Source organism: Gorilla gorilla, chromosome 2 (genome assembly GCF_029281585.2).
Source record: "Gorilla gorilla gorilla isolate KB3781 chromosome 2, NHGRI_mGorGor1-v2.1_pri, whole genome shotgun sequence".
In the NCBI taxonomy this organism is placed as follows: Eukaryota; Metazoa; Chordata; class Mammalia; order Primates; family Hominidae; genus Gorilla; species Gorilla gorilla.
The window spans coordinates 29,184,784-29,199,529 of NC_086017.1; the positions used below are offsets into that span (position 1 = coordinate 29,184,784).

The 14,746-nt window shown below is 36.9% G+C and overlaps 1 protein-coding gene across 2 annotated transcripts in view; it reads left to right on the forward strand.

Annotated features, from left to right (window-relative positions):
* KCNH8 (potassium voltage-gated channel subfamily H member 8) overlaps positions 1 to 14,746 on the forward strand; it is a 393,213-nt gene that overhangs the window by 194,968 nt on the left and 183,499 nt on the right. Inside the window, exons 1-3 of one of the 2 annotated variants that reach the window (XM_055383259.2) lie at positions 493 to 574; positions 4,513 to 4,595; positions 5,586 to 5,826. In XM_055383259.2, the coding sequence (XP_055239234.1) occupies positions 4,560 to 4,595; positions 5,586 to 5,826 (277 nt within the window). In that variant the 5' untranslated portion in view covers positions 493 to 574; positions 4,513 to 4,559. Of the gene's footprint in view, positions 1 to 446; positions 575 to 4,512; positions 4,596 to 5,585; positions 5,827 to 14,746 lie in introns of those variants that run through there. The other variant, XM_019024893.4, reaches the window with a different exon arrangement.

Genomic DNA, 14,746 nt, shown 5'->3' on the forward strand with positions numbered 1-14,746 from the left:
TGAAAAAAGTAATAAGTAAACAGTTTTCACTGTAAACTTACATTTATGCAGAGAAAAAATAATTGTAAATGTGGATATAGGGTACATATTAGAAATTTTTCTGGAAAGAATGTTTTTAAATGTTGAGAGTAGAACTAGGGATTTCAGTGTAGAATAGCAGGAAGAAAGGAGTAATACCCATTAATGATTTCCTGAACTATTTTAAAGTTCTTCTGTGTTCATGTACGTTTTACTTTAATTTTTAAAAATTAATACAGTCAATATGATGATAAAAATATATAAATCATAAAGGACTAAAATTAAATTAAACGTCATTAGGATCCAGCAGATTATTGTAGGTATTGGAAAACATGTACAATATGCTCTTGAAAGGGAACTGTCAAAATGACATTCTTGAGGTGAAATGCTGCATGCATGTGTGTCTAATGAGTTTTATTTTCCCCCAGACAAAGTCAAAGGAAGATCAAGAGCGGGGACCCACTTTGACTCAGCCCGGAGACGGAGTCGAGCAGTCCTTTATCACATCTCTGGGCACCTGCAAAGAAGAGAAAAGAACAAATTGAAAATAAATAACGTAGGTGGTATGTGTGTACAGGATGAATGCTAGTGTTTCCCCTGGTGGCAATGTTTGACTCGCTAAAGAAAGGCCTCAATTACCCATTTATTGGCTTGCCTAGATTTTTTTTTCCACTTTGGTTTGTGCTTTTCTATAAAGAACAAACTGGAAAAGGTCAGCAGTCATGAGGCATTTCTATAATAAAAGTACTTAATCATAGTGTTATCACAGCATAGAGATTAGAATATTATTGCAGTGAAGTACAATATGGTACTAGGGACACTGCAAATGGGGACGCACTGGTTACATTTTATGAAACAAAAATGATGCAGCAAGTCATATTACACATTCATAGTTTATTGGTTAAAATTTCTCAAATTTAATTTTAGTTCCATCTGTTTTGCATGTTATCTAGTTCTACAAATGCTTTTATCCAGGAGGAACATGACCAAATCAAAGTCATTACTCCATTAAAAAACTTACATTTTATATAAAACACAGTTGAAAATTTCACAGTAAAACACTGGATTTACAATTGCATACCATACATTAAACAATTTGGGAAAGTCACACTTCTAGTAAATTACAATAGAGTTGCTTTCTGAAATATGGTGTCTTACCTGTCAAAGCCACAACAAATAACTATGCCTGTATAAGGTGATTATTTCCCATTTTACATGACATATATCTTCCAGGATTTCACACTGAATTTTGTAATTGGTTCTTAGCACTAAGAGACTTCACTGAGAAACCTAGAACAATGTCTCTTTAGTTGTAGATACTCAAAGTTTTAAGATAATGTTAATGTCATTAATTTGCCTTATGGAATCATCAGAACATGTATGGGGGGTTGTGTGACCATAGGTGGCAGATTAAATACCAGCATCTAACTTGCCAATGACAAGAAAAAGTCACATGAAACACCCAGATCTATTTTGGAATCGATTTAAGATCCAGAAGTTCTGGGAGTTAAGGACAGAGGGGGGATCCTTTGGCATTTCATTTTTAACATAGCAAGCTCAAGGACTACCTAATCCGACATACACATGCTTTGATAAAACAGGACCATTCATCAGACATACAAAGTATTCATTTCTGATTGTAGTGAACAAAGAAAGATGTATGAACCCAGGGTGAGGAACGAGATCTGACATGAAAGTGCTGCAAACCTGGCTGTACTTCAGTGCAACTTTCTGGAAGCCAAAACAAGATGTTTTGAATCATTTGTCCTCCAAGGACCATCAACCATGTCCGTGCTGGTCTGCCATGTACCACTGTGGAGGGTCACGCTTTGATTTTTTTTTTTTTTTTTTGGTCCTAATTCAATATAAAGTTTCTCTAGGGATACCTGTGCCTTAGTGTTATATTGATTTCCTCGGAATCCAGGGAGAGGCTTGAAACAGTGCACACCACTTGATCTATGGATCCTTCCACTGGTGCCTATTTACATCCCATTTCAGTTACCAAGTCAGCCTTAGTGACATAAGCAAGTTATAAGAAGAAACAAAGGTAACCGCATCTGGGCTTGATTCCATGCAAATCAACCAGCAAAGCACGTAAACAAATATTATCCACAGATTCTGTAAGGCTGAAAGCTGACACTGTCTAGCTTTTAGTGGAGAATTTAAACATAGCAAGTATTAGTGAGCTTTAAAATGCATTTGCTGGGCATGCTATTTTTCCCTTTAGATTCAACAAAGTACAAAGCAGTACTTAAAAATCTGATTTCAAAAAAACTATAACTCCCACTACTTAGCTAATTTGCTTAATTGCCATTCATTTAAGAAATACAAACATCAGAGTAGAGCATTAAAATAATACATAGTAATTTAAGATGCCTAACAGCCCAGTGACTCTAATACCACAGGTAATATCTTATTCCTGAAGCAAAGTATGGAATCAGGACTTGCCCTGTTCATGTGTTCACCATCTCCTTTCAAGGATAACAGAGTAGAATGGCTAAATGGCAGATGGAAGGCAGAAGGGAGAAGAGGAAATGACTTGTATAGTGTATTGAATAAACAATAAATTTTCTGGAAATTCTGGCTGTAATAACATTTGCACACACAAAAAATAATTCTTAACATTTTATAGCCCTTTGCTATTTACAAATTCCTTTCACTTACATCATATTATTTGATTCTTATAGCAAGCCAGTACTAGGTCTGATTTTTATTAGTCCCATTTTAATGATGGAAAAAAACACAACTTATTAGAAGCAGCAGTTGTGGTACCCAACCTTTAATCTAATTCAAAGCCACTGTGCTTCTGACTCTTACCTTGCTGCTTCTCGGATACAGTTCTGTGGAACAGGAATATATACTTCAGCCATAGTCAAATGAACTCGTCAGGTCATTAGCAGGTTTGGGAATCAGGATGCAACATATTTTAGTCTGGCTCTAACTTTGCCTGGTATACCTTGAAAAAGGTGTTTTCAAATTCTGCCTTCCTTGATTTGTTATTCTGTCAATCAAATGAGAATGATATGATGCAAATGTTTTCAACACAAAGAAATATTAAAGATCACACTAGGGCCTTGGAAACTTAAAAGGAGAGTGCTACAAATGCATTTTTCTGGCGGGGACAGTGATGATCATCAAAGGCATACACTGGGTTTAGATTACTCACTGAAGTGACTGTAGAAACATTTTCACATTCTCTTGCTCATTCAGATGATAGTTTCAAAGGAACTATTGCAAAAATAGTTTAGGAAACAATTACCTTAATTAGGCACTGGAGTTAACTAGTATGTTTCAGTAACTCATAGGTTAGAGGTTAAACATCTGAAACACCATTGGTACTAAAGAAATATGCTTGAAGATTGATAAATAAGATAAACTTAACGTCTAGACTAGGCAAACTCCATGTTTGACAGTTATAAATAACATGTCTTTCCCCCTACTTCCTGCTAAAAAGCATAATTTTACAATTGTGTACCATTTTTTTTACAATTTTAAGAATTTTTTTCATTCAAAAGGATTTTGATAAAACATTACAAAAGCTGGTGGAAGAAGAGAAGCGTCTATTTTTTTCACTCTGGTGATTATGTAAAGATGTTTGCAGGATTAGAGTTAACAACATTTCAAAATTTAAATCTAATCTCAAATGTATTGAATTCTCAGTATCTTTTTAAAATATTTTTAAAATATGTTCTAAGTAGCTTACAAAATGAAACCATGAGATTTATTTTCTGATTTGTACAGAAAACTAATATATTGCTGAACTTTTGTGACAGAATCACTAATGCTTCATATAATCAGCATAATCAAAGACAAAAACAAAAACTTCACTTTTAAGTATTCCCAAATCATTACCCTAGATATGGATGTTCCCTCAAACAATGTAAAATTTTAATTTCTGTAATACGATAGAAAAAACTTATGTGGATAGAAAATGAGATATTTCCCATGGCTTCTGATAATTCTTTATTGTAGTAAATATTCAGGGAAAATTTGGATTAGAACCAATCATGTTATTACAACTTGAAGTGTTTATCAGTGGTGAGAAGATTAATGGTTATAGACCTTAATTCCCTCTTCCAATGTAGCAGCCTGAATTTTTATGAGAAGCCCAACGGGCTACTTCATCTCCCCTTCTCTGTTTTATGCCAAAGTCTACCTTTGGAACTGGTTTCTTGAAACCAGAGAATGAGACAAAGGAGACAGGACAAATATGAGGGAATCGTATGAAACAGATGCAGTGGCAAATGGGCATCTAAGGACCATCTGGAAGTAGTTTAACAGTGACCCACCATGAAGTACTGACATTATGAGATGCCTGTGTGGGTTGAGTGAGAATATTAACAGGAAGTAGAAACATGGGTTGAAAATACCTACCAAAGAGAAATGCCAGACAGGGGTGCGTTAATATTAAGGTAGCAGAACTATTCAATCACTGACAGTCACCACTTAGAGCTAAATGTTCCTGATCTTTCTGAACCTTTCTTGAATCCTCAGGTACTTCAGGATCCCTGAACACATCACATTAATCTGCCCTTCCCTGAATGAGTGAGACAAGAACACAACATTGTGACCTACAAGTAATATGTATTCTGGAATTTATAACTGCTCTGTTAATTCAACTAAACTTTCAAATATAAGTTTCCATTACCTATCTTATATTTCCCATTAATTGAGGTCAAAGCCAGGTCTGCAAGTATCTGGTCACAGGCTTGTCAAATTTCCACACATGCTATTGTTGGGCCTCCCTTTGTCTTCTAGCAACAAGGGAATTGTTCATCAATTTGAACTGCATTCAAAGTGAAGTGCTTTTGCAGTTATCAAAAACTCCAGCTATTCTGCATTTAATCAGCTGCACAGTGAACATTGGCTTTCTCCTCCCGTGACTTGACTAATAACTCTTAAGCAACTGTTTCTTACTTTACCATCTGAATAATGTCTGGCCCATGTCAGAGTGCATCTGTGTCAGTCAAGGTAATGAGATTTGGGTTCCCAACTTCACCAACAGCCACAATGCAAAAAATGAAAGTAGTTAGCACGACTTGGCTATATTTGGGAAAAAATGTAAACTGTTTACAATATAATATTGGTCATATATCTATTCTTTTTGGAAAGAAAAGTACCATTGCTGTCATCAGTAAAATATCAGGTCAAATATAGTCTTTAGATAATGACTGTCATCAGAAATCTACCAGTATACAGAATGTTCTCATGACAATAGGAATGTAAATATAGCTTTGTGTTTATAATGTGTGTAGAATTACATGTAACTGTGAATGTTTTTTGATGACATTTTAGGTAATGGTCTTTTTTATTTTTTAATGAACAAAATCTGGGTTACTCACTTAGCTTCATGACTAAACTCTGCATATTCCTGTTCCTAATAACAAAGATCTCTGCTCAGTTTTAGATGTTTAGATGCTTTGCATCACCAACTTTTAAAAGTCACTTGTAAGATACTGCTTTGTGTAGTGAATGATCCTACTCACAAAAGTGTGTGTTTCAAGCTATGTAATCCTTGTTTCTAATGTTGTGTTTCTCCTTTCTCTCCTTTTTGTCTTCATCCACAGAATGTTTTTGTAGATAAACCAGCATTTCCAGAGTATAAAGTTTCTGATGCAAAAAAGTCCAAATTCATACTTTTGCATTTTAGCACTTTTAAAGCTGGCTGGGACTGGCTTATTTTGTTGGCAACGTTTTATGTTGCTGTGACTGTACCTTACAACGTTTGCTTTATTGGCAATGACGACCTGTCCACAACTCGGAGCACAACCGTCAGTGACATTGCAGTGGAGATTCTTTTTATTATAGGTAAGAACAAACAGCTGCTTTCCTACGATATTTGCATATGAGAAATGAAGTGTGTTCCAGATTTTTCTGACATGAATTTGAACTAAGATCCATTTGCATGGGCATGATTCAGCCTCTGTTGCAAATTTTGGAGAAGCACATACTGTATTTGGATTTCTGAAAATTGCCTCTTCCAACTTTTCCTGTCCCTTTATTCAAACAGATCTAAACTGATCTCCTGTGTTTCTATACTTATTTCATCCAGAATGGGCTAAAAAAGATTTAACAGCTGTTTTGTTTGTACTCTCACATCCTTCATGATCTTAAACTGGTAGGGTCAGAGATGGGGTTTGACAAAAACCCACCAGTGGTGTTGTGACAGTGGTCCACTCCTTGACGTGTTCTTTCTCCATGCCCTTCTGTGCCCTTTCAGCATGTTGATGGTTTCAATAAATGACCTGGTTGCAGAAACAAAGGGTTACATAAGCCTTGCAGTAAATCTGGAGAGGCAGTGAGTATCTGATTTTAATTAAAGAAAAGGCCCCAAAGGATGTTTGTTAAGATAATTTATCACTAGAATATTGTGTACCTCAGTTGAAGCTGCATCTGTGCCAATCTTGTAAGCCTTTTCCTATTTTCCTGTCCCTTAAATCTTCATCTTGTTTAGACCAAAGCCTAGCTCTGGCTTGCTCATTCTAGGACAGATTCCGGGTCTGTAACTCACAGATTGACTCCCTGTTGACTTATTGACTGTCATTAGCAGCTGATACCTGCTTCTTTCCTTGGTCATGGTGATAGAGGGCTATATTCTTACTGTAAAGATGAGAGGATGTTTGGAAACATTTTCAAGCAGGTAGGTGAACAAAGGAGTGAGAAATGGATCTTAAAATTTCAAAGAAAAATAAATAATTAAGTGAGGCACATCAAAACCTTGGTTCAATGGTGGTAGTAGTTTTTTTGTTTTGTTTTTTTTGTTTTTTTTCTCAGTGAAGCTGTTAAATCTTTGAGGCTAGAGTGTGTTTTCTGGTTGAATGTCAGCACGTTTGCTTTGGATGAGTTTGTGTGCTCTTGGTATGGCTTGGCATCGTTATTAACATTGTGTCTACTGGGCACACCCTTCAGAGCCTTGATAGGACCTCTGCTGTCACCCCAGAAGTGGTAGCTGTAGTGTGTTTACGCCACTAGATGGCAATGTTGTCTAGTTAGGCAGACGGCAATTTTATTTTTAATTTTTTTTATTTCAAAATATAGCTATCCTTTATTAGAAAGATGTAACCATAAAGGGATCTATTAAATAATGGTTAAATGGAAAATAACATTCCAGTTTGAACAAGAATTTAAAATGAAAATGGTAGACAGATTGGGTGTGTCTGTGGTTTTGTATCCTTTTACTTTGCCAACATTTGAAGTCTCCTCCCACCCACCCATGATGCACACATAAATTAGCATCGTAAAAACACTCTCCATGCCCTGGTCAAAGTTCTCAAGAACTTGGGCAGTCACTCAACATGGCTAAGCCTTCGTTTTTTGTAGTAGTGATTTCATAGGGTTTTGTGAAATAATAGATGTAAGTATCTGCTTAACAAATACTTCATCATCTTATTATTGTTATTTACAACTTTGTTATTAGGTCAAGTTATATCTTGAACTTCCCTCTCCATTCTTCCTGGTTCTTAGATATTTGACATTCTTTGGCCTTAGAAGCCACTTCTGTTACCACATGTTCATTAGCAGATGATGACTGACTTACTCCCATAAAAACTCATACCTTTGACGGAGATATTTTAAAAGTTTTTGTTTATTTGTTTTAAGGCTGCTTTTCTCTACTAAACCAATGGAGATTCATTTGCTCCCCTGATAGCAACCCCTAAATTCTTCTGTTTTTTATTACTGTCATTTCGACTGTGCTTCAGCAGCAAGATGGTTCTCCCAGTAGGCAATACCCATCCCTTACTAGCTACATGCAAAGGAATGAAAACCCATTCCAATTTTTTTGGTGTTTACTTTCTGCAAAGATTTAGGATTTGAAATTTTGGTCTGCAAGCAGTTCTAGTGTGACTCCTGCCTGAAATCTCTTGTTGACCAACTTATTTTTATAAGCAGTAAAAACTTTCCTATTCTTTCCTGCTGTTATCTGCCTGCTCTTTCTTTTAAATGAGTTTAAGCATATCTATAATTTATTATAGCATATTTAGAAAAATGGCTTAAATTAATATTTCTCTGTTTCCCTAAACCTTTATTCTATAAAATATTTCAAAAAGGTGGCCTAAAAGTGATCATTGAGAAATAAGTTAAAATACTGGGGACAAAATAGTTGCCTGTAATATTGCCTGTAATATTGTATCTTTACAATGTGAAGGTAGTGTTCATACCATTTAATATTTATTAAATTACCGCAGACTTAAACTTCCCTGTCTGACAGCTTTGAAGAGAGTAGTGGTTCTCCCAGCATGGAGTTTGAGATCTGAGAACGGAAAGACTGCCTCCTCAAGTGGGTCACAGACCCCTGAGTAGCCTAACTGGGAGATACTTCCCAGTAGGGGCCAACTGACACCTCATGCAGCTGGGTGCCCCTCTGAGACGAAGCTTCCAGAGGAAGGATCAGGCAGCAACATTTGCTGTTCTGCAATATTTGCTGTTCTGCAGCCTCCGCTGGTGATACCTAGGCAAACAGGGTCTGGAGTGGACCTCCAGCAAATTCCAACAGACCTGCAGCTGAGGGTCCTGACTGTTAGAAGGAAAACTAACAAACAGAAAGGACATCCACACCAAAACCCCATCTGTACGTCACCATCATCAGAGACCAAAGGTAGATAAAAACACAAAGATGGGGAGGAACCAGAGCAGAAAAGCTGAAAATTCTAAAAATCAGAGCACCTCTTCTCCTCCAAAGGAACGCACCTCCTTGCCAGCAACGGGACAAAGCTGGATGGAGAATGACTTTGACGAGTTGAGAGAAGACGGCTTCAGACAATCGGTAATAACAAACATCTCCAAGCTAAAGGAGGATGTTTGAACCCATCGCAAAGAAGCTAAAAACCTTGAAAAAAGATTAGATGAATGGCTAACTAGAATAAACAGCACAGAGAAGACCTTAAATGACCTGATGGAGCTGAAAACCATGGCATGAGAACTATATGATGCATGCACAAGCTTCAGTAGCCAATTCGATCAAGTGGAAGAAAGGGTATCAGTGACTGAAGATCAGATGAATGAAATGAAGCAAGAAGAGAAATTTAGAGAAAAAAGATTAAAAAGAAATGAACAAAGCCTCCAAGAAACATGGGACTATGTGAAAAGACCAAATCTACATCTGATTGGTGTACCTCAAAGTGACAGGGAGAATGCAACCAAGTTGTAAAACGCTCTTCAGGATATTATCCAGGAGAACTTTCCCAACCTAGCAAGGCAGGCCAACATTCAAATTCAGGAAATACAGAGAATGCCACAGATGTACACCTCAAGAAGAGCAACTCCAAGACACATAATTGTCAGATTCACCAAAGTTGAAATGAAGGAAAAAATGTTAAAGGCAACCAGAGAGAAAGGTCGGGTTACCCAAAAAGGGAAGCCCATCAGACTAACAGCGGATCTCTTGGCAGAAACTCTACAAGCCAGAAGAGAGTGGGGACCAAAATTCAACATTCTTAAAGAAAAGAATTTTCAACCCAGAATTTTATATCCGGCCAAACTAAGCTTCATAAGTGAAGGAGAAATAAAATCCTTTACAGACAAGCAAATGCTGAGAGATTTTGTCACCACCAGGCCTGCCTTACAAGAGCTCCTGAAGAAAGCACTAAACATGGAAAGGAACAACCAGTACCAGCCACTGCAAAAATATGCCAGATTGTAAAGACCATCGAGGCTGGGAAGAAACTGCGTCAACTACCGAGCAAAATAACCAGCTGACATCATAATGACAGGATCAAATTCACACATAACAATATTAACCTTAAATGTAAATGGGCTAAATGCTCCAATTAAAAGACACAGACTGGCAAATTGGATAAAGAGTCAAGACCCATGAGTGTGCTGTATTCAGGAGACCCATCTCACTTCAGAGACACACATAGACTCAAAATAAAGGGATGGAGGAAGACCTACCAAGCAAATGGAAAACAAAAAAAAGCAGGGGTTGGAATCCTAGTCTCTGATTAAACAGACTTTAAACCAACAAAGATCAAAAGAGACAAGGCCATTACATAATGGTAAAGGGATCAATTCAACAAGAAGAGCTAATTATCCTAAACATATATGCACCCATACATGAGCATCCAGATTCACAAAGCAAGTCCTTAGAGACATAGAAAGAGACTTAGACTCCCACACAATAATAATGGGAGACTTTAACACCCCACTGTCAACATTAGACAGATCAACAATACAGAAAGTTAACAAGGATATCCAGGAATTGAACTCAGCTCTGCACCAAGCGGACCTAATAGATATCTACAGAACTCTCGACCCCAAATCAACAGAATATACATTCTTCTCAGCACCACATCGCAATTATACCAAAATTGACCACATAGTTGGAAGTAAAGCACTCCTCAGCAAATGCAAAAGAACAGAAATTATAAAAAAGTGTCTCTCAGACCACAGTGCAATCAAACTAGAACTCAGGATTAAGAACCTCACTCAAAACCACTCGACTACATGGAAACTGAACAACGTGCTCCTGAATGACTACTGGATACATAACGAAATGAAGGCAGAAATAAAGATGTTCTTTGAAACCAGTGAGAACAAAGACACAACATACCAGAATCTCTGGGACACATTTAAAGCAGTGTGTAGAGGGAAATTTATAGCACTAAATGCCCACAAGAGAAAGCAGGAAAGATCTAAAATTGACACCCTAACATCAAAATTAAAAGAACTAGAGAAGCAAGAGCAAACACATTCAAAAGCTAGCAGACGGCAAGAAATAACTAAAATCAGAGCAGAGCTAAAGGAGATAGAGACACAAAAAAACCTTCAAAAAATCAATGAATCCAGGAGCTGTTTTTTTTTAAAAGATCAACAAAATTGATAGACCACTAGCAAGACTAATAAAGAAGAAAAGAGAGAAGAATTGAATAGTCGCAATAAAAATGATAAAGGGGATATCATCACCAATCCCACAGATATACAAACTACCATCAGAGAATACTATAAACACCTTTACTCAAATAAACTAGAAAATCTAGAAGAAATGGATAAATTCCTCGACACATACACCCTCCCAAGGCTAAACAGGAAGAAGTTGAATCCCTGAATAGACCAATAACAGGCTATGAAATTAAGGCAATAATTAATAGCCTATCAACCAAAAAAAGTCCAGGACCAGATGGATTCACAGCCGAATTCTACCAGAGGTACAAAGAGGAGCTGGTACCATTCCTTCTGAAACTATTCAAATCAATAGCAAAAGAGGGAATCCTCCCTTACTCATTTTATGAGGTCAGCATCATCCTGATATCAAAGCCTGGCAGAGACAAAACAAAAAAAGAGAATTTTAGATCAATATCCTTGATGCACATCAATGCAAAAATCCTCAATAAAATACTGGCAAACCAAATCCAGCAGCACATCAAAAAGCTTATCCACCACGATCAAGTTGGCTTCATCTCTGGGATGCAAGGCTGGTTCAACATATGCAAATGAAGAAACATAATCCATCATAGAAACAGAACCAAAGACAAAAACCACATGATTATCTCAATAGATGCAGAAAAGGCCTTCGACAAAATTCAACAGCCCTCCATGCTAACAGCTCTCAATAAACTAGGTATTGATGGGACGTATCTCAAAATAATAAGCGCTATTTATGACAGACCCACAGCCAATATCATACTGAATGGGCAAACACTGGAAGCATTCCCTTTGAAAACTAGCACAAGACAAGGATGCCCTCTCTCACCACTCCTATTCAACATAGTGATGGAAGTTCTGGCCAGGGCAATCAGGCAGGAGAAAGAAATAAAGGGTATTCAGTTAGGAAAAGAGAAAGTCAAATTGTCTCTGTTTGCAGGTGACATGATTGTATATTCAGAAAACCCCATCGTCTCAGCCCAAAATCTCCTTAAGCTGATAAGCAACTTCAGCAAAGTCTCAGAATACAAAATCAATGTGCAAAAATCACAAGCATTCCTATACACCAATAACAGACAGAGAGCCAAATCATGAGTGAACTCCCATTCACAATGGCTTCAAAGAGAGTAAAACACCTAGGAATCCAACTTACAAGGGATGTGAAAGACCTCTTCAAGGAGAACTACAAACCACTGCTCATCGAAGTAAAAGAGGACACAAACAAATGGAAGAACATTCCATGCTCATGGATAGGAAGAATCAATATCGTGAAAATGGCCATACTGCCCAAGGTAATTTATAGATTCAATGCTATCCCCATCAAGCTACCAGTGACTTTCGTCACAGAATTGGAAAAAAATACTTTAAAGTTCATATGGAACCAAAAAAGAGCCCGCATTGCCAAGTCAATCCTAAGCCAAAAGAACAAAGCTGGAGGTATCACACTACCTGACTTCAAACTATACTACAAGGCTACAGTAACCAAAACAGCATGGTACTGGTACCAAAACAGAGATATAGACCAATGGAACAGAACAGAGCCCTCAGAAATAATACCACACATCTACAACCATCTGATCTTTGACAAACCTGAGAAAAACAAGAAATGGGGAAAGGATTCCCGATTTAATAAATGGTGCTGGGAAAACTGGCTAGCCATATGTAGAAAGCTGAAACTGGATCCCTTCCTTACACCTTATACAAAAATCAATTCAAGATGGATTGAAGATTTAAATGTTAGACCTAAAACCATAAAAACCCTAGAAGAAAACCTAGGCATTACCATTCAGGACATAGGCATGTGCAAGGACTTCATGTCTAAAACACCAAAAGCAATGGCAACAAAAGCCAAAATTGGCAAATGGGATTTAATTAAACTAAAGAGCTTCTGCACTGCAAAAGAAACTACCATCAGAGTGAATAGGCAACCTACAGAATGGGAGAAAATTTTTACAATCTGCCCATCTGACAAAGGGCTAATATCCAGAATCTACAAGAAACTCAAACAAATTTAGAAGAAAACAATCAAACAACCCCATAAAAAAGTGGGCAAAGGATATGAACAGACATTTCTCAAAAGAAGACATTTATGCAGCCAACAGACACATGAAAAAATGCTCATCATCACTGGCCATCAGAGAAATGCAAATCAAAACCACAATGAGGTACCATCTCACACCAGTTAGAATGGCGATCATTAAAAAGTCAAGAAACAACAGGTACTAGAGAGGATGTGGAGAAATAGGAACACTTTTACACTGTTGGTGGGACTGTAAACTAGTTCAACCATTGTGGAAGACAGTATGGTGATTCCTCAGGGATCTAGAACTAGAAATACCATTTGACCCAGCCATCCCATTACTGGGTATATAACCAAAGGATTATAAATCATGCTGCTATAAAGACACATGAACACATATGTTTATTGCATCACTATTCACAATAGCAAAGACTTGGAACCAACCCAAATGTCCATCAATGATAGACTGGATTAAGAAAATGTGGCACATATACACCATGGAATACTATGCAGCCATAAAAAAGGATGAGTTCATGTCCTTTGTAGGGACATGGATGAAGCTAGAAACCATCATTCTGAGCAAACTATTGCAAGGATAGAAAACCAAACACCCCGTGTTCTCACTCATAGGTGGCAATTGAACAATGAGAATACTTGGACACAGGGTGGGGAACATCACACACCAGGGCCTGTCGTGCAGTGGGGTTAGGTGAGAGGGATAGCATTAGGAGATATACCTAATGTAAATGATGAGTTAATGGGTGCAGCACACCAACATGGCGCATGTATACATATGTAACAAACCTGCACATTATGCACATGTACCCTAGAACTTAAAGTATAATAAAATATATATATATTTACTAAATCAATATGTGTGGTAAAATTTACATGTATATTTAACATACTGTTTATTTTCTATTTCTGGAGTAGTATTAATTTGGCATCTTATAATCAATTAGGGCACAATTGTTAAAAAGTAGTACAAAAAGGGTCTGGGAAGGATAGGTGTTCATAGAACTACAAGATGATGTTTTAAAAAATATTTTGGTATTCACGTAAACTCCATACAAAAGTATAAGGCAATATGATTATTTTAAATTGAGAAATAACTCAAATGTTTCGTGAAGAAAGGACCCACAGTCAAATTTGGGAGATGATATATCTCTTTTGGAGAGTCACAATACACTTTGGCACTGTAGGTCTTCTGAGAAATTTAATGATAAAGAAATTTATTTAAATATGATTAATCCAGCATCTCTCAAATTTATTTTTACCTCAGAACTTATTCTTCCCCAGAGCGCTTAGTAATGCTCTTTTGGGGAGACAGACTCAAAAACATTCTTCCCATGTAGATTTACCATAAAGAAAGTGTCTGATTGTAATTATGCTAGTCAAAACTTAAATATGAATGGTGAATCTCTACTAGGCTGTACTCTTACTCTTAAATTAAATTCTTTTGTAAGCCACATTAATTATTTGGGATCAACATGGTGCAAGGTTGCCTGTTAGTTACAAAGTTTGGCTATATAGTTACCTTTAGTTTGAAAATCATCCTATATAATTAAGCTGCTGATTCAAAGCCTTATAGAAACTTAAAATGAGAAGTGACTGAATAGCATTAATCGAATCCAATCTTTCTTACACCACAGTTGGAGAACTGTGCATTAGTGATTTGCCCAAGGCCCTATAACTAACTGATGGCAGACTCAGGCCTTCTGGTTGCTGGATCAGGTTTTTTGCTTGAGTTTACAGTTAATATGATTCTATTTTCTGAAAAAATTTCACTCAACTTGCTTTTCTTTATTTATGGCAATGAGGCAGAAAATGAGAAAAAGAAAGACCACC